Source organism: Parasteatoda tepidariorum, chromosome 6 (assembly GCF_043381705.1).
Source record: "Parasteatoda tepidariorum isolate YZ-2023 chromosome 6, CAS_Ptep_4.0, whole genome shotgun sequence".
Taxonomy (NCBI): Eukaryota; Metazoa; Arthropoda; class Arachnida; order Araneae; family Theridiidae; genus Parasteatoda; species Parasteatoda tepidariorum.
In genome coordinates, this window is record NC_092209.1 from 53693921 (window position 1) to 53713825 (window position 19905).

Sequence of the window (19905 nt, forward strand, 5' to 3'; positions counted from 1 at the left end):
TTCTCTCTTGATTGAGGTTTACCGCTGTGCAATGAGGGACATTGGAAATAATACGGGAAACTACTTTTACAATATGAATAATAACAGTAATAAAGCATTAAGTACAGACATAAAATTGGGCTATTATCTAGTGGCCTCTTTGGTGGTTTAATATTTGCAACTTTACACATTTTATATTAAATGAATCTTTAACTCTTCTCTATTTTAATAATAATATGGGTACATTTTTTATGTATATTAGAGGCAAAAAACAATTTTTTTTCCATACATATAAAGATTTTAATTTAAAACTGTTTTTTTTTTATTTCATCTTCAATTATTTGTAAGCTTGAATTGGTTGGATTACTTAATAATTATTATCTTGAATTATCAAGCTTTGGTATTAGTACATATTAATTTTAAGCTAAAAAATCATATTTAAGAATAAAAAAATCATATTTATAAATCTTTATTTTACGAACGAGTATTTCTTGAAAATGGGCACCCGTAATAAATTTGATTTAACTATTCTGAAATTAATTTATTATTAAGTATATATTATAACTACAATTAAATATTAATGTTTTTTTAATAATATAATTGTATGTTCATTGTTGGAAGCCTTGGCCTGCACTAGTCTGTAGTGCTGTTAAAGAAGAAGAATTGTATGTTCACAGTATGAAATATTTGAACTTAATTGTGATTAAATTCTTAAACTAAATTTTGTCTCGTTTCTTTTCATTGTTAGGAAAGAATTTTTATAATTTTTTTTTTTAGAAGAAAACAAAACTCAAAGTTTAATTCTGCAAAAATAATATATTTTGCTTTTCTGAATGAGTGTCATTATTTACTTTTGTAAATTTTGAGCTAAAGAAGACATCAAAATTTCTCTTTCTTTTTCAAAAATTTTTGCAGTTTTAATGAGAAAAAAAAATGTGATTTTCAATTTTCATACATTATATTTTGTTAGTGATTATTTGTGATTTGACTTTCTTAATTTTATTAGGATTAAGAGGGCATGATTGAGGCAGTGCAGTACATTCATAGAGTGGACAGTAGAGCTTGTGACGCTTCAAAAAAATGGAAATTAGAATTAAATTGGTAAGCATAGTTATGTGCATGTATTTTATCTTTTGATTTCTAAGTATCCTGGCTAAGCAATTTTAGTTAATTCACAGTTTTTTCTATGTTACTGTTTTGCCCCTCGAACAACAGGCTAAAAGGGATTTTAGAGACATAATCATTGAAGTAAACTTTGGAAATGACAACTTTGCTTGTTTGTTTTGTTAAAAATTATTTTTTGTGTACTATTTAATTTTTTTATTAATATTATAAATACATATATACACACACGCACACATTTCAAAATATAAAGAAAACATGGAAAAAATTATAGAAAAATGAAAAGAGAAGAAGAAAATTATTCAAATAAAATAACATAATAAAAAATATATATAATTTCTTCATCAGCTTACATGATTATATCCTCAAAAAAAGAGTCCTTTATATATACAGTGAATTCGCGATAACTCGAATCTGATAGGACTGACGAAAAACTTCGACATATTGGAAGTTCGACTTACCGTTAGTTTTGGTTTTGGACTTTCAAAATATTGTCGGATTATTTAATTAATGCTTATTAATTACAAATCTTCTAAATGCTTACAATATTTAAGATCATTTTTCTGACAAGCCATTTACGATAAAACTGTTTGAAGCACTTTATGATACCCTGGTCCATCGGCTGCAACTGTTGTGTTTGGCGGGAGAAACTACAAGTTTACTGCTTTCAAATTAGGTAGATCACTATGCGCTGTGCATTTATCTATAAAGAGTATCAGTTTTCTTTTCTTAGCGAAGAATTTCCGATCCAATTTTCTTACATATTCTTCAAATAATACTGATGTCATCCAAAACTTTTTTTTAGACTTGTAATCCAAAGGATACGTTTTTACATTCTTGAAACATCGGGGATTTCGGTATTTTCCGATAGCAAGTAAGGGCAATTTCTCTGTCCCAGTCGCATTTCCTCCAACTAGGACAGTCAAACGTTCCTTTCTCATTTTACCCCCTGAGCAGTTTTCATCCTTAAACACCATAGTCTTATTTGGAAGACATTTAAAAAATAAACCCATTTCATCAATATTGAAAACATCATTTTAACTGTATCCTTGAAGTAAATTTGGTAACGTTTCATTTAACCACTGTTCACTTACTTCAAGAGGGACAGCTTTAGCTTCTCCATGAAGAGTGCGAAAGACATTGTGTGTGTGTTGCAAAGGAAGGGACAAGATATCAGCACCTAGGTTTTTTTTTCTTGCTTCCAAAGATCCAAAAAAAATCGAGTTAAAGGGAGTAAAATTCGAGTAATCGAGAATAATTAACATGAAATTGAAGATAAAAGGGTCAGGACCTCATAAAAAAAATCGAGTTATAGTAATATTCGAGTAATCATACTTCGAGTTATAGCGAATTGACTGTATATTGAAAAATGTATGTGAATCTGAAAACTGTTTAACTTATAACTTTTTTTAAGGTTCTTGAAATAAAATATAACCATAAATGACTTTCTTTAATCCCATCCGTTCTTCCATGTGTACAACATTTCTAAAATTAAGGCATAATACAAAAAAAATTACTGATCAACAAAATAATTAAGCATAGAAATAAATTTAAAAGTTAAAATATTTGCAGAAACACTTAAAAAAAATAATTATAGGTTACATATTTTGCAACTGGTCAGGATCAATCAAAGATCATTTTGTGGATTACTTTTGTTCATTATAGTGTAGTATATAGTGCAGCTTTGAGGAGAACTCCACCAGACTGAAAGTCTGGGGCAGTTTGCTGCTTTGGTAACAAGCGAGAGCACATTTCTAATGGGGGTGAAATGGAGGAAAGGTGTCGATTGGTTTACTCATGGCGACCTAAGCTAAGATTAAGACAAAACTATTCACCCCTATTCAAAGTGACCTTTCCTCGTAACCATAGTACTCGCCACGGCACAAGACGGATGTCTGGAGGAGTTCTTTTGAAGGCCGCACTATACATAAGCATCGTCGACGAGGGGACAATGGATATATGTCTTCTCAATAATTAAAAATCTCTAAAAGTCACTCTCATTATTTCAGACAAATAAAGAAAATTTTCTTGAATTATTACCGATTTAAATTCCTTAAAGTTAAAAGCTAGAAAGAGATAAAAATAAATAATACTTTTGCCAGTATTTAGCACGCATGTAGGAATTTTTTTCCCTTACATATGAACCTTAAGAGAACTATTGTGGTTTATTTATTTAATTTCATTCCCCTCAAAAATTGGGTTCCTGTGACACCCAGGGTTGTATAAATAGTCTTTAGAGTGACGAATTCTGATATATTTCCTTTAATTTCATATGTAAAGTTTTAAGTTATATTTTCTGATACAGTGATTCCTTTTACATTTAATTGAAAGACTATCAAGGCTTTAAAAATTTTTGGTTGTGTGACTATATATTGAATTATTAATTGTTTTGCAAGCCATGTTGTACAAGTTATTATTTAAATTTTAGTGGCGTGTTGGATTACGGGCCAGGGCCCCACCAGGTGAGTGATGTTACTTCAACTAGTGCATTTACTGATGGTAACTTAAATGGTGTAAACTATGCCGGTGAGCAAACTTCCAGTAGTAACTGTGTGGTGCCCTATAGTGTTCCTTCAACTAGTAGTAGCCACAATGTTCGGCATGTCAAGATCTCCGGAAGCTCTGAATCCACTGTTGGAAATGTAATTCGATCAAGCACCATCAAATCACAGGACAACTACCAGGTGAATAATTTCATATGCTTGTAATGCTTAATTACTTGCAATTTTTTTTGTCTATATATTTATTTTTAGTTTTATTAGTTATAATATGTTGTTTCAATTAAAATACATATGGATTAATCTTTTATTGCCTGTATTTTTTGTGTCAAATCTGTATTTTTAATTGTTATTTTTTAATAAAATATTTGTTTTGGTACATCTGTTGATGAAAATGATGATGCTCGAGTTTAAATTTTATGCTAGACCTAAACTTTCATCATTAAATAAATTGTTTCTCGAAACATATAAGAGCGTGTTGTTTTATTCATCAACAAGGTAAAATTGAAAAACAAAAATTTGAAAATGCATCGAAGGAATTGTTTGCTGAGAAAGGAATTGTTTTTTTTTTTCCTCTCATAACTTTGAAATAAAATAATGTATTTAAAAAAAAGTATGAGACAACAAATTGTTTTACAGAAACAACTTGCAAGTTAAGCTAAATTTTTTATCAGTCATTTTTTTAGAAAGTATGAAGGAATATTTCTGCTGTGTTTTTACATTAGGAGACAATCTTGTAAGTTACAAATATGATTTATATGTAGGAAAAAAAAGACGCTAAAAGCAACAACACAAAATGTATTTTTAATTGCAGACTGAATAATTCTGCTAATAACTTGTTGAGCTGAGATGGCACTGCGGTTAAGGCTCGGAGCTTTTGAAAGATGAAAGTTCTATTCTCTGTTAGGCTTGAAGCTACCAAGCTTCAGATAGATGAGTATGTGCTAGTCTGGAAAGTTTAGGTGGCAAGTGACAATATTGTAGCAATATTGACAGATTGCTACAACCGTATTGTTGGTCTCGAAAATGTATCCCCTTTTTTAACAATTAAAGGGATTTATTATTTTTTTGTCTTCAAATTACTTTTGCTCAAAATGGAAGAATCTCACTTTTTCAGATCTGGTTCTCAAATGATCTGAAATGAAATTATTTTTCACATTTTATCAATCTTTATAGTTAGTATAATTTAATTGTATTACAGTCTCGCCATGGGCTAAAGAGGAAGGCAGAGGACTATGATGCCTTGCCTGTCATTCTTGTCCAAAGCAGAGACAACCATCTAACAGTGGAAAATCAAAGCCACAACCAGCGGTTGCAAGTTCAGCAACAGCGGGCTGAAGTTCAGATTCAACAACCTGGCCCTTCCACCAAAAGAAATGGAGATCAAGCATGCCACAATAATTCTCAGAGAATTCAATATCATCACAAACAAAGTTCTAAGAACTCTTCTTTTCCAAAAAGCAGCTCTTCTGGCAGTGAGGGGGATTACCATTTGGTTCAGCATGAAGTTTTGTATTCTACTAATCATCAGTATGAAGTTTTGGAATTTCTTGGACGAGGGACATTTGGACAAGTGAGTTCAACCATCAAAATAATGTTCTTTTTCCTCTTTTTGATTGTAATAATATTTTAGATATTTATTATTTGTACATTGATCACCACTGGATTATAAAATCAGCCACTTTTGAAAAATTAAATTTGATTAAAAGGGAATCATTATAATTACTAAAATATGCTAAAAACATCCTTTTATAAAATAACTCTTGCTATTTTTTAAAATCAAACTGTATATGTTAAAAAAAAAAGAAAAATAATGGTTTGAATAATTAAGAATTTTTCCTTTTTTTTTTTAAAGTTTTGAAGGAATATAAATAACAAATTCCATTCTGCTCCCTATGAACAAAAAGAATGAAGTTATAGGAGGGAATTGCACAGAAGAGAGGTTAAAAAATTATCAAACAAGGAGTATGAAATAATCCAGATGAAAACAGTTTTTAATTGAAAAAGTTATACCATGCCTATCATCATTTAATATAAATGATAATAATATAACTCATTCAATAAGGTAATTCTATCCTCAATAAAAGTTGTATTATTTATAATGATAAAAAGTTTTGAAAATTCAATAAACATTCTAATATTTAAAACCCATCAGTAAAAGAAAAAATGTAGTTCATTTTTGTCTAAAATACTAAATATAGATTCAGTGAAAGTTACGTTGGAACATGTTAACTAATTTAGCTTTAAGTGTATTTCTAAAGATTAACTTTGTAAAAATGTTTTTTTCTTAGTGAAAAAAATTCTGTTTTATAAAATCAGCTGACTTATAAAATTAAATGTTCTCAGAGCTAACAAGAATTTAATCAACAGAGGGCACTGTACCATGGTTTGCCTAATCTTTAAATAAATTCCATACCTCTTAACAAAATGTAGCTTGGCTTGTAAAATATCTTGTCAGGTGTACATACTTAGTAATAATGTTTTTTGTGACTTAGGGTATCAAGATATATGTATAAATATTAATTATTATTTAAGTTCTGCAATTGTTGGACACTAAAATGTACTTTGTCTGAATAAATGTACCTATATTGAATGAGTTTGTAATCACATAAAAAAACCAAAAAGAGGAAAATAAATTTTTACAAATTGCAAAAATATTATTTGTAGAGTGAAATATTTGTAAGTTGACAACTTGTGGGCATTGTTAATGGTCATCTTAGATAATTTGTAAACTTATAAGAGGAATGAGTCATTGTTTTTTTTTATATTGTCATTAGTCACCCATGGTTTTCAATATATTAAATCAGATTCTTCCTAAAACACCTAGATTTTTGAAATTGTTTTCTAATGTTTCTACAAGGTTGTTTTGAAATAGAGTTCAAAATTCTGTCGAAAATTTCACATAGCTTTACAAATGTAGCTGGTAAAATAGGCTGTTAGGTTTTTACACACTAAGTTATAATATTTTTTGTAGTTTAGGACACCAAGATATATTTGTGAATATTAATTATTATTAATCAAGTTTAGAAATTTTAGGATACTAAAATGTACTTTACCTGAACAACTGTACCAATTTTGATTAAGTTTGTATTCAACATCAAGAAATAAATTTTTGAGAATTGCAAAAATAGTATTTGTAGAGTGAAACATTTGTATGTTGATTACTTGTGGTGCATTGTTTTAATGGTCATCTCAAACAAGTGGTAATATAAGTGGACAACTTATAAGGGAAATGCGTCATTGTTTTTTTCAATTTTCTTTATCATGTTTAGCATAATGCGGCAGAGTTCACTTATGACTATTTTAAACATATCTAGATTTCTGATATTGTTTTCTAATGTTTATAAAAGGTTGTTTCGGTATTGTGTTCGAAATTTTGTCGAAAATTTAATGTCATTTAACACATAAAATTTATTGAGAAGTTAATATAAATATGCATATGTATATATTGAATATTTCATAACATTTTGTATAATATTTGTTTTCACTTATAATAAATCTAATTTTAATTTATAGGTCGTAAAGTGCTGGAAGAAAGGAACAAATGAAATTGTAGCAATAAAGATATTAAAGAACCACCCTTCCTATGCAAGACAAGGGCAGATCGAAGTCAGCATTCTTCATAAATTGAGTCAAGAAGATGCAGACCAGGTAGAACTCATTAACTTTTTATAAAATTTTAATTGTTTAGAATTTTATTTAAGCTTTTTAAAGGATAGTTTTTTTTTTAAATTTTTTTATAGTTCTCCTTTTAATGTTAGGCAGATTAAAATTAAATAATAGTTAAGAGGAAAAAATTTAATTGTAAATTAAATGTTAAGAAAATAATAACAAAAATAAAATTTTTTTACTATGTGTTTTCTAGTTTTAAATGCGTCAATATTCTTTTAAAATGTTTTTTTCTCTTTCAATTAGTTAACATATATTGTTTTAAATTTATATTAATGCACATCTCTCCAGCATTGTTTCCATCATCATTGTTCAAATGCCGGCATATTTTGTTAATCAATTGATACCGCAAAATACAATACAATGGTTATTGAAATGTATTTAATTGACTGTGAAATGATGAACTACTAATTGTAAAATACTAGTAGAAATAAAATACTAGTTTTATACCAAGCAAACTTGAATCCTAAATATTAAAATAACCTAACACAAAATTATCCCAAAAGCCGAATTCTTTTTTTTCTTCTGTCAGAACTTGCCCTGTCTTCCCGAAATATGTAATATAATGTCATGGCTTAAAATATTTTTAACAAAGTAATTTAAGTCAGGTCAATTATAATACATTGTGTTTTCTTTATTCTCTTTTATAACTTGTTGTTGTTGTAGTCTATTTCAGAGCCAAGATAAACAAAGCTTTCTTCCTTCTCTATTTTAAATTTGTTGATTTCTAAACATGATTGTAAGTAATTGCTATTAAATTACATAAAACAATGTGTGATCTCCTTTTGCATTCAGTTTTTAAATGGTTTCTTTAATTTATAGTTATTTTTATTTTATAATTTACCATTCATATTTAAATCTTTTAAGAGACATGCATGTTTGATGTAATTTTTTTTTAAGGTAGAAATACAATTGGTATAGTAGAAATGCATTGTATCTTCAGGGGTCTGTCCAGGCCGAATTTACTACCGTTCTGCGGTATCTTCACAAATTCTACTTTAGGAAAAAACGGTAGTTTTACAAAATACCTTTTCTTAAAATTTTATTTTTGTATCCCTTAAGAAACGATAAATCCGTATTTTTACCATATTTTTCTGTTGATCTTTAATATAATTTTTAATTTTTCATGAATTATGTCTACATTTTCACAAAATAGGTACCTCTCAGAAAAACCTAGACAGACCCCTGATCTCGTAGTGAAATTAATAATTTTAATTTCTCAGCTTGTTGTATTAATTTATTATTTGTCTTTTTTTTTTTCAGTACAACTTTGTTAGAGCTTTTGAATGTTTCACTCACAAAAGTCATACTTGTTTAGTCTTTGAAATGTTGGAGCAAAATCTTTATGATTTTTTAAAACAAAACAAGTTCAGTCCTCTAGCTCTGAAATGCATCCGTCCGATTTTGCGTCAAGTATTAACTGCTTTGCTGAAACTCAAAGTAAGTGAAATATGCCTGAAAATGAATTTGCTGTTTGAAATGAATCTACTTCATTTAAACAGCTATAAACTATACACTATAAACTTTTGTATGTAATGGATAATGTGTAATATATTGATTATAATGCTTTTCTCGGTTTAATTAAACTATTGTTTCAGAATTGGAATTTTATATAATAGTTTTATACATTTATTTTTTATTCCAGTTTGAAAATATTTTTCTCTCTTGACTTATTCTTATACTTAGCCATTTTAATTTTTTTTTCTTCTTTTTGCACCAAAATAAAGAATCAACTTATTAAAAAATGATGTTTCATTATTTAAAAGAGTTAGTACTCGATGGTACTATCTTATTTAATTGGATTTTTAACCAAGGTTTCTTAAAACTACCAAATAGCAATGCTCAAAGCCAAGAGAGAAATTAATAATTGATTTAATACTGCTCTTTTTTGTAACAATTTTGCAGGTTTGTAATCAAAAATAATTTGTTTTTCCTTACATCATAGGATAGAGTTTCGATTTTTCAGTTATTATAGTTCTGTTACTAAAATTAGTAGAACTGCCTAGTTCTTGATGCTTATTTATTCTTACAGTTTTCATGCTGAAATTTTATTTGTATTTGAAGTTTTTAGAAATTGTACTAGCTAGTATTGTATGAACGATTTCTAAATAAATGAAACTTTGGTTTAAGGAGCTTTAAATTTAAGAAAGTTCAAAACTAGTATAGTATACATTAAGTATAGTATTGAGGGTACATCGTAAATATAAATTAGTGTGGTATAATTATGGGTAGAGGTTTTTCAGATGTTAATTACATATATATTAAATTGGAACTGCTTTAAATATTTGAAAATTCAAAACAGTGTACAAAATGACTCTACTTTTACGGATTCTCTGTAGTTTCAACACATTTTCTCCTGTTACTACAGACTAGAAATTATAACCTATTTTACAGAAAAAGTCAGATTTTGATAGTTTCAGTATTTGTTAAAATCATCAATATGTTTAAATCTCAGTATTTGTTATATATAATCGAAAGTCCAAGTCGATTCTCGATTGTTTTCAGTTCATTGATAAATGGTATTTTAAATTATCAGAATTTTTACTGTGCTATTTCGACATGCAAATTTCTGATTTGAGTATTCGCTTTTGACAGACTGGATTCACTATAATTCCATCTTAAAACAGCATTGTTCCTCTATCGTTTTTTCGCTGCTATTAATTGTTTTTTTTTTCCAGCTATTTCCAGATAATCTTTCAAATTTGATATTTTTGTTACACAATATTGCATTTCGAACTTAAGTAATCACTTTATTCCATGATAAATCAATGTCATTTTTTGACAGTTGTGTGTCTTTTATTTTTGGTACTTATAATAGCTGTATACCATTTTCCAGTAATTGTTACAGTTATTTATCATGTTATTGGCCATTTCCAACCAATTTTTAAACTTTCGATATTTTAAATGTAAAAAAAATGATCAAAGTATGAATAATTAATTTGCTTATTTTTAATTTTTATCACTAATTATGTAACACCTTAAATTTTTCCGAAACAAATTTTGTTATAAAACTACTGAAAATTTTCATAGTTACCATTGAAAACTTTCACCAGAGGTTGGAATCTTAAAGGTAGGTGTACATTAAGAATACAGGGAAAATAGTGAATATAATTAAGCACAGTAAAATTATAGGCTTTTGAGTTGTTAATTATCTATAGATTGGACTATGTCAAGCAAACTTGATGTTTAAAATTCAATTTGTTTTAATTTAGCAACTTGGATTGATACATGCAGATTTAAAACCAGAAAACATAATGCTTGTTGATCCTAAAAACCAACCCTTGCGTGTCAAAGTCATTGATTTTGGTTCTGCCAGTCATGTTTCCAAAGCTGTCTGCTCCACATATCTGCAAAGTCGATACTACAGGTAAATTTTTTATTTTCTTGATAACTTTTTAAAAGATTTTTTCCTGCTTTTCTTTCTAAATTTTAGTTGTTGACTATCTTAAATTTTGTTTGTTTTTATTTATTGTAGCTTTTATGAGTTTTTTTTTTTATTTATTTATTTTTATTTATTATTTTTTTATTTATTTATTTTTAAATCAAAAGTTGAGCTCTTGAGCAAAATTGTACTGAAATTTCCTTTCTTAATACTATTTTCTAATTTAATAACTTTCTACTTAAAACAATATCAGAAATATTTTTTTGATGTCTGCACTTTAAAGTTTGGGAAAAGATTAAATTTAAGGAGAACTAAAGGATAAAATTTACTGTTTTTTATTTAATTTTTTTAAACTTTGTTTTTCATGTGTTTTATTAACTGAAGACCTGGGTAAAAAGTGCAATCCACATTTTTGTATTTTTGAGGTATGCAAACTTTTTTGTCACAGATACTGCAGTGGTGTGTGGTTTTTTTCAAAATTGAAGCAGTATTGTGTTTCTGTGTCTGGCTGAGGAGACTTATACAACTTAAGCTGCACTGCTTTTGATATAAATATTAACAATAAGGAAATGTACTTTTTATAATATGTGGTTTTCATTTATTACCCCCAAGGTCTTTGGTTACTATAAGTAGATATACATAATATACATGAAAGCACAAATACTGTTTGCAGGAAAGTGTCTCCATCACGGAAAACTTTTTAGTATTACGCATTACTATCAACAAGGAAAAAAATAATAAAAAACTTAATACATTATGATATTGTGTACATACATATATCACTCTTTTTCTGAAATGGTAGCATTAACTATGTAATTTGATTATATTATTCAGTGATAAAATATATTGAAATAATTAAATTTTAGTGCTGTTTATTTTTTTTACTATTATATTTTGTAAAATAAGTAGTGCAAGAAAGCAAGATTATTTAAGTGTAAAAGAATTGAAAAGTGATTCATGTAAAAAGCTTAGTCAATATTTCATTAAAATGTCTCTGAGCGAAAAAGTCAAGCATAAAAGAAAGCAAAGTAAATCAACAACTTATTTTATATCTTCATTAAAATGCTAATTTTAAAGAAACATTCTGATATATATAGCATAAATATATCAATATAGTTTTTTTTTTTTAATTAAAATAGTTTTAAAGGTGATTTTCGAACAAATTTTGTCAAAATGAGATGGTGATGAAAAGGTTGAAACCAGTTACAAAAGTCAATAAATTGCTTTTAGAAAGTTTTTTAATTGAGTTTTGTGTTTGCTGAAAGTTCAATCCAAGTTTCAGTAAGTTATCCAAGTCTGAGTATGAAATTATCTGTTATACATTTACAGCCTGTCTGCTTTTCTGACTGAATATGCAGGTGAAAATCTTACTGTCTTTGGGAGCATTGCTGTAACATTTGATCTCCCTTTTAATAAATAACAGCAGCTTTTTTGTGGTAAACTCTTCAATAAACTATATTTAATTTCACCCTTCAGTTTCCAAAGTTCAGTTTCCAAAACCCTTCATTTCACCTTTCAGTTTTTCAAGGATGAATATCAACTATTCTCTTAATTAGCCAGTTTTTTTAGTGGAATGGAATATTATGTGATAGCATGGGAATAACTTTCATGGCGTAACTACCACTACAATTATTAAAACATCAATTCACTAGTATATAAGACATGTTAACTCGATTATTTCTTGGGGTACCTCTTGATAGATGACGATTGACATGGTCGATGACTACTCTCCCCACATTGGGGAGAGAGCGGAAGTGATATAAAAGTAAAGCCCACTTTGATTGATGATCCACATTGAACAGTTTACTATTTGTGACTGCGTCATCACTGCTGCTTCTCAGACTCATTTACACATAACAGAATCCTAAACAGACTGGGCTGCTAATAGAACCGTTGACTCAATACAGCTCTCACGATTAACACCTAAAAACACTGTGACCTTAATTTAGCTCTCACCACAAGCACTCAAAATCCAGTGAACTTAACGCAACTCTCCCAGTCTTTTACAAATAAGGCAACTAGTGGTATCTGTTCATTGAATTCTGGGGGGGNTTTGGGGGGGGGGGGGTATTGTGTCGTAACTATCACTATAATTATTAAAACATCAATTCACTAGTATATAAGACACGCTAACACAATTCAATCTTGAGGTACTTCATGATAGATAAAGGCTGGAATGGTCTTAAACTTCTTTCTCCACAATTTTCTAGGTTAGATGTAGTACAATTTTTTCTATAGTGGTTTGAACAACAGTTGGGGTAAATGTTCTTTCTCTCAATAATTGCCTCAGTTTTGTATCTTTACATTCTTTCATGTTACAGAAAAAAGCAATTATTGTTATTATTTTTAAATTGTAATTTAATTTTGTTGCAGAGCTCCTGAAATAATATTAGGTCTTCCATTTTGTGAAGCAATTGATATGTGGTCTTTAGGCTGTGTCATTGCTGAACTGTTTCTTGGCTGGCCTCTTTATCCTGGATCATCAGAATATGATCAGGTAGCTAGAATTTTTTTTTTCATTTCTGTAATCTAATTATGAAATATGTTTTTAAGCAAAAGTAAATGTTGTAGTAAACGTTGCAAGATCTTCTAATTTTTAAAAAAAATACTTTATGTGTTTAGGCATGTTTTGCTCAATAATTGATAGAATAATGAATAACATAGTCATTGGTATTTAGTTAAGTTGCAGAAATGGATACATATTACAATTTCTTCATTTTTTACTCATCTTTATTATGACATTTGTGTCTTATTTTTAACCCTGTGCAAAAAGTTGATTCCAAGTAAATTAAATGCAAAAGTAAAGTAATATTTTGCCATTTTATAGTAGAAATTAATTTGTAAACACCAATTGTGTTTGTCATTTAACTTGTGAAGAGTTTATTTTGTCGCTCTATTTATGATCCTGTATAAGAAAATTAGAGCAATTATTTCTTGCTGTCCTGATTTTCTTTCCAGTTTTTTTTTCTTCTTTTTTTTTTAAATTGCAATGATATTTTATAAAAAAAAGTTTTTGTAGATTTTTTTTCATTTATATCACATGTACAACATGTTAACCATCCCTGACTTAGACAATGTACTCGGGAGAAAATGCTTATCAAATTATTTCACTTCTATATTTCTGTTATATATTTTTATTTATAAATTTATATTTCCTTTTAGATTCGTTATATCAGTCAGACTCAGGGATTACCAACTGAAAATATGTTAAATTCTGCAACTAAAACCAATAGGTTTTTCTATAGAGAGGCTGGTAACAACTATCCATTCTGGAGATTAAAGGTATCTTTTTTTTTAACTTTATTAAGTGTTTTTATTTACTTCTTTTACGTTAAGTTAAAAATGTGGATTTGATGTTGATGTGCTTTAGAAAAATTTTGTATTAAGTATTTTTTGAAATTTAAAGTTTTTTAATTTTATAGTAAAGTAAAAAATATACAATAAATACTTCATTAGTTGTAAGTAAGGAAGAATAAAATTTTTAACTTGTCAACACTTATTTTGACCAAACCAAACAATTTAACTGGATAACTAGTTAAGTTTTTTCAAACTAATAACTAATATCTAGTGCATAACCATCTTCATAAAATTTGATTTTATTACTGAACAGTTTTGAAGTATCAAATATTCTGCATTTAAACACATGTAAAATGAATGAGTACACGGTTTTTAAAATGCGAATATTTTTGCTGATTTAAGACAAGTATGCGGTTTTATCTTTTAACATGGTGCTTTTGTTTGTATTCTCTGTAAGACAAAACTATCTTTTCTTTCTTTTTTCTTTCCCCCCCCCCATTTTTTGATACTTCACTGCATATGAAATAAGATTGTATGTTTTGGATAAATTCAAAGACATTTCGTAACACATGTTAAAATTTGGGGAAATTTTCTATCATCAAAGAATTCGAAAAGTTTTGAGAACAAACAGCAATGCACTTTCAGAACTGTCCTCAAGATTTGAGGACATCTGGCCACCTTAACCAAGACAATAGATAAAAGAGCTCTTAGCTGTCAAAAGTTGGCTGAAAGTGGTTAAATAGGAGTTAAAATTGTTGAAAATGATTATAAGTAGTCTTAATTTTAATGTTCAGAATTTTTTTACTGAAGTAATTTGGTAATTAAACTAAGAGTATTTTTATTTTATTTCAAGCAGAATCTTCGCCACATCCTAAATTATCTTTTTCTGAAAGTGTGAAATATATTGTTGAAAGAAGATTAAAGGCATAGATATAATATTTGGAAACATTTGTTATGTCAGTTCTTCGTTAATCGAAAATTATTCACTAATTTGTATTCATCTAAAATAAATTACAAATTTGTCTAAGTTTTGAGACAACAGCAAAACTTGTTATTGTAACTATTTCTTAGTTTCAACACAAATTACATAAGAGATAGTGTAAAAAAATAGTTCAAACAAAAACTTCATCCTGGTATTGTATTATTTTTGTATCACATTTTGACAGGTGTTAAGTTAGTTTTGTTTTAACATGTGAAGTTATTCACTAAGTATCAAATAAATTGAATAATATGAGAATTTCAGGGATTAAAACTGGTTAAAATCATAACAATCCTGGTAGGAAGAGATTTTATTTAAAAAAAAAATTTTTTTTTCAGTCTCTTTATATGGCTTAGCATTTATATGAAGTGTAATTTAATCTTTAAAATAAATATTAAAATATCTGTACTACATTTTAAAATAAATTTGGATTCTATTGAAAAGTTTTATAACCTGTCTATTTGATATCTTTGTTTTTTTTTTTTTACTTATGAATGATTTTTTTTACATAATTTATTTTTACTATATTACCTTAGAAGTTAATTATTGAAATATTTTACAAAATTTTTTCTTTCTTTCCAAGTATTAGTTATTTTTGCATTATTATGTGATGCAGTGCAATTATGCATTTTCTATAATTGTTTCTCTTAATTAAATTAGCATTGCCGTATGTTAAATTATTTAAATATGTGCCGTATATTAAATTATTTAAACTGTTATAGAACTCTACTTATTATTAAAAGCAAAGAAGAAAAAAAGATTGCTATAGTTAAATTGTAAGACTTAGGTAGTGTATTTTATTTAAAGTGCTAAAGTAATCCGGGGTTAAATTGAAATCATGTTTAGTGAATAAATTGTTTAGGGCTACATTAATAGTTTAAAAAACACAAACTTACTATCAGACACTTTCCAAAAAGTAGTCTTACGACGTATAGTGCCAGGTGAAGTTTATTAAGAACTTTGCTCGGCTTAAAGATTTATATAAGAATATATGTTTGATAGTTTGTTTTTTAACTAAATTGAAATTAGTACTTTTCAGAGTCACTTATATTTCACAGAAAAACGAATCCTTTAAATGTATTGCGAAATATAATGAATTAGAAATATTTAAATCAGCTTAATGAAGCGCAGAGTTTGTTAGGTATTATATTATGCTATCTAAAATTCTTATTTACGTCTAATTTGTATATTTATGTTGTAGAGGTTTGAAACAGGTACCAGTAGTTTGATTGGTAAAAGTTGGTCAAAAATTAGTTGCTGTAACTCACGTAATATGTTTTCCGTTATTGATTGCAATCTGATTGTTTATCGATGTATTTAACCACAATTTATGGTCTGGAAAAAAAGGAACCATATTATTTTATGCCCTTATTCGTCAAATTTTAAAACAATGAAAAAAGTCCTTTTTTTTTGTAGGAGTTAAGAAATTTTATGTTTGAATTTTTTCCCACATGCTATATTGACTACTGTATTTTTTCCAACTTCAATAACATTTTTGGTCTTCAATGCTTATTTTTTAAAAATATTTTTACCCTTTTATCCCTCTTATCATTATGTTTCTATCTCTTATTTCTTTCATTAAGGGCTTGTTGTTGTAATGGTAGTACTAGTAGTAGTATTGATAAAATCTGATATTATGTTAAGTGTCACAGGAAGGTTAAGAAAATAATTCATATGAATTTATTATTCATTTATTATTCTATATTATCACAATAACTGATGTAATGTTTTATTTAGACATTTTTCAAATATATAACCATAAAATGTAACTTTATCATTTAATGAAAAATATTGTAATTTTTCTACCAAAATAATTTTAATGCTGATCTCATAAAAATGAATACCAGAAATTACATGATAAAAAAAAAAAATTCTGAGACATTAGCGTCACATTTCAGACTGTGATAATTGACTTAATATCATTAGAAAAGGCACATTCTATTTAAAGATAAATGTCTAAATTTCAGGAAAAAGAATACACAGCAATTTTGTATCAAACATTGTAAATTTTAGTTAATCATATTGCCTTTAAATGACACCCTATTTTAAAAACAAAAGGAGAAAAGAAGCATAGTTAACCACATCATTTCTACATTTCAAGTTTTTTCTTTATGTGACATTTTAATTAATTATAGTTATATTAGTTAAATAATTAAAAGCATTCCCTTTTTTAGAACTTTTTAAAATAGATTATTATGGTTGTTATTTCAGGAATCTACTGTTGTATTTTAATGGAAATAAGTTTCATAGAGTTAATTTTATAATAAGCTAGTGTAAAATGAAATTTTTGCAAGAATGTTGGTAAATAAATAATTGGAAATATGAAGAGACTTTATGTAAAAATGGAACTATATTATAATTTTTAGCCAAATAAAAAGTAGATATAGATTGATGGATATAATAAGATAAATAAGTTTTTATTGTGACTGTATACGTCGAATGTTTTTTTTTTAATGGACAGGAATATATCTTCTAAGAGCATTTATTTAATGCCAAATAAATTTTGTAGAACTATACTTTGTGAATTTTCATTGATAGCTAAGTCTAGTTCAGCAGTTCCTAAATGGTGTTCCTTGGAACCCTAGGGTTCCTTGGAACCATAGGGTGATCCAGTGTCCATTACAAGGAACCCTAGGGTTCCTTGTAATGGACACTGGGATTTTGAGACCTAAGCTTATTTGCAACATGAGAAAATCTATCATGAAAACACATCAGGAAAATTATTCTTTTAAGTAACAGAATTATATTAAATTATGCATGGCAGAACTAGTAGGCTGTATACTCAAAGAAGTTGCAAAGAGCGTGAAGAAATTGTGTGTGTTGTCTTTTTAAATTGTTTAAACAACTAAATTCTAGATGCATGATTCATGTTAATCTTTTAAACTATACTGCACAATGATGGCTTGTAAAATTGGCTTTTTTAGTCCATGTATTCAGTAATCATAAGTGGGGGTTCCTTTAAAAAGGAGGTTGATTATTTACGGTTTCATAGTCGAAAAAAATTGAGAACCGTTGGTCTAGTTAATGTTAGTTTAAATAATATTATGTGATTTGATATATTTCATGACTGATTTTTATTTTATTAAACAGATATAAATGTAAATATTTTGTATGTAACTTAATACCAATTGTGTATAAAACATAATTTGTGTTAGTCAAAAATTGTTTAATTCCAAAACCTTTACTTAAAAATCAGTTTAGTTCAGTTAATATAGTCAACTTTTAACTAATATAAAGTTGTAGTGTTTAATATTTTTATATTTCTGTTATTTATTGTGCTTTGTGTTTTTTTATTAGACACCAGAGGAACATGAAGCAGAAACTAATATCAAATCTAAAGAAGCTAGAAAGTATATATTTAATTGCTTAGATGACATGGCTCAGGTTAGTGTTTAATTTCTTTTTCTATTAGTGTAATGTTTTTCATCTGTACATAGTGGTCTAATTCTAATGTGTAAATATTATTCAAACTATAGGTTAATGTGCCAAATGACCTGGAAGGACGAGAACTGGCTGCTGAGAAAATTGATCGCAGGGAATTTATTGATTTGTTAAAGCGAATGTTGACTTTAGATCAAGAAAGACGTATTACTCCATCAGAAGCATTGAATCATATGTTTACTACTATGAGTCATCTCTTAGATTACGAACATACAAATGTGTAAGTTTATATTAATGGAATTACTAATTGTGTAGGATTTCAGTTCGATGCTTATTTTTATCTTGAAAAGTCTTATAAACCTGCAATAGCTGTTTTGAGAACATATGCAAACTTTTATTAATTTATTTTGAGTTTAATTTCCCGTTATTACTAAAATAATGCTATTAAAACCCGTTTAAAATGTATTTTGACTTATAACTTAACATTTTGCTATAGAAGGAGCTATTTATTAATATAAGTTAGTATGTTTAAGAGGTCTCTACTATTGCCATTTTGGATTGTAAGTTCAATTTTTAATTTGAGTTATCTTGATATTTTTTTTTCGTAATTAACGAGCTTTTGATTATATGGCATTTTGATGGTTAGGCAGTGCATTACCTTAAAAAAAGGTAAAAAAAATAAAGGGGTAGCTTTATTAAATTAGGAGAAATAGCGTTTTGTAATTTTTAGAACTTCTAATAATTTTTCCTCGAAACTTTAAATTCATGCAATTTTTGGTTTTGAGTAAGTAATTAAAAATGAAACATTTCTCAGTTTTTAGATTTCATAAAATCTAATTTTATTACTTGTTTAACTCATGAAAAGTTTTTTTGGATGATGCAAAAAAATTATTTTAACGAAAAAACAAAGATGCTTATCAAAAGTTTAATAATTGGTAACTGCACACTAGTTAACTACCTATCAAAAGCTGTTGATTGCAGTGCTATAATTTTATCTCAAAAAATTAATAAATAATCTCAAATATGGAATGCTTTATACCCCAAATTGTGATTGAGTGGCGACCTTGTATTTTACATGTATCAAAAGATACTGCCAAATAAAGTAAATACACATTATCAGCTTATTTATGAAAATTAAATTAAAAGGATTAAAAACATATTTATAATAAAGTAAATACACATTATCAGTTTATTTATGAAAATTAAATTAAAAGGATTAAAAACATACTTATAATTTTTTCTCCCCGTCTTCACCCATTCGACAGCTGAGTTCGGTCTGGTAAAGGATGTATATTTCACCAGAAACTGGTGGCAATTCTGGTATTGAAGATGCACTGTGTTCTAGTGGGCCAATTGAAGCTGATGCAGACACAATAAAGGCATTAATTGGCGCAAACCAATGAATATTGCTGAGACATTGAATTTATCGAATTTGACTGTTCAAGATCAGTTGAAATGACTAGAGTTTAGTCTCAAAGCTTCACATATGGGTTTCTGTTGTCCCGATGATGTCTTGCTTCTCAAACGTCAAGAAAATTATCCATTTTTGAAACAAATCATCACTGGGGACAAGAAATAATTTGTCTACAACAATGTTC

General features: G+C 27.7%; 1 protein-coding gene across 2 annotated transcripts in view; it reads left to right on the forward strand.

The window, feature by feature from the left end:
- LOC107444082 (homeodomain-interacting protein kinase 2) overlaps nucleotides 1-19905 on the forward strand; it is a 96981-nt gene that overhangs the window by 63923 nt on the left and 13153 nt on the right. For both annotated transcript variants that reach the window (XM_016058156.3, XM_016058155.3), the window contains exons 4-13: nucleotides 986-1080; nucleotides 3530-3785; nucleotides 4801-5172; nucleotides 7116-7250; nucleotides 8532-8708; nucleotides 10481-10635; nucleotides 13024-13147; nucleotides 13813-13932; nucleotides 18224-18310; nucleotides 18403-18587. In XM_016058156.3, coding sequence (XP_015913642.1) covers nucleotides 998-1080; nucleotides 3530-3785; nucleotides 4801-5172; nucleotides 7116-7250; nucleotides 8532-8708; nucleotides 10481-10635; nucleotides 13024-13147; nucleotides 13813-13932; nucleotides 18224-18310; nucleotides 18403-18587 — 1694 coding nt within the window. In that variant the 5' untranslated portion in view covers nucleotides 986-997. The remainder of the gene's footprint in view (nucleotides 1-985; nucleotides 1081-3529; nucleotides 3786-4800; nucleotides 5173-7115; nucleotides 7251-8531; nucleotides 8709-10480; nucleotides 10636-13023; nucleotides 13148-13812; nucleotides 13933-18223; nucleotides 18311-18402; nucleotides 18588-19905) is intronic.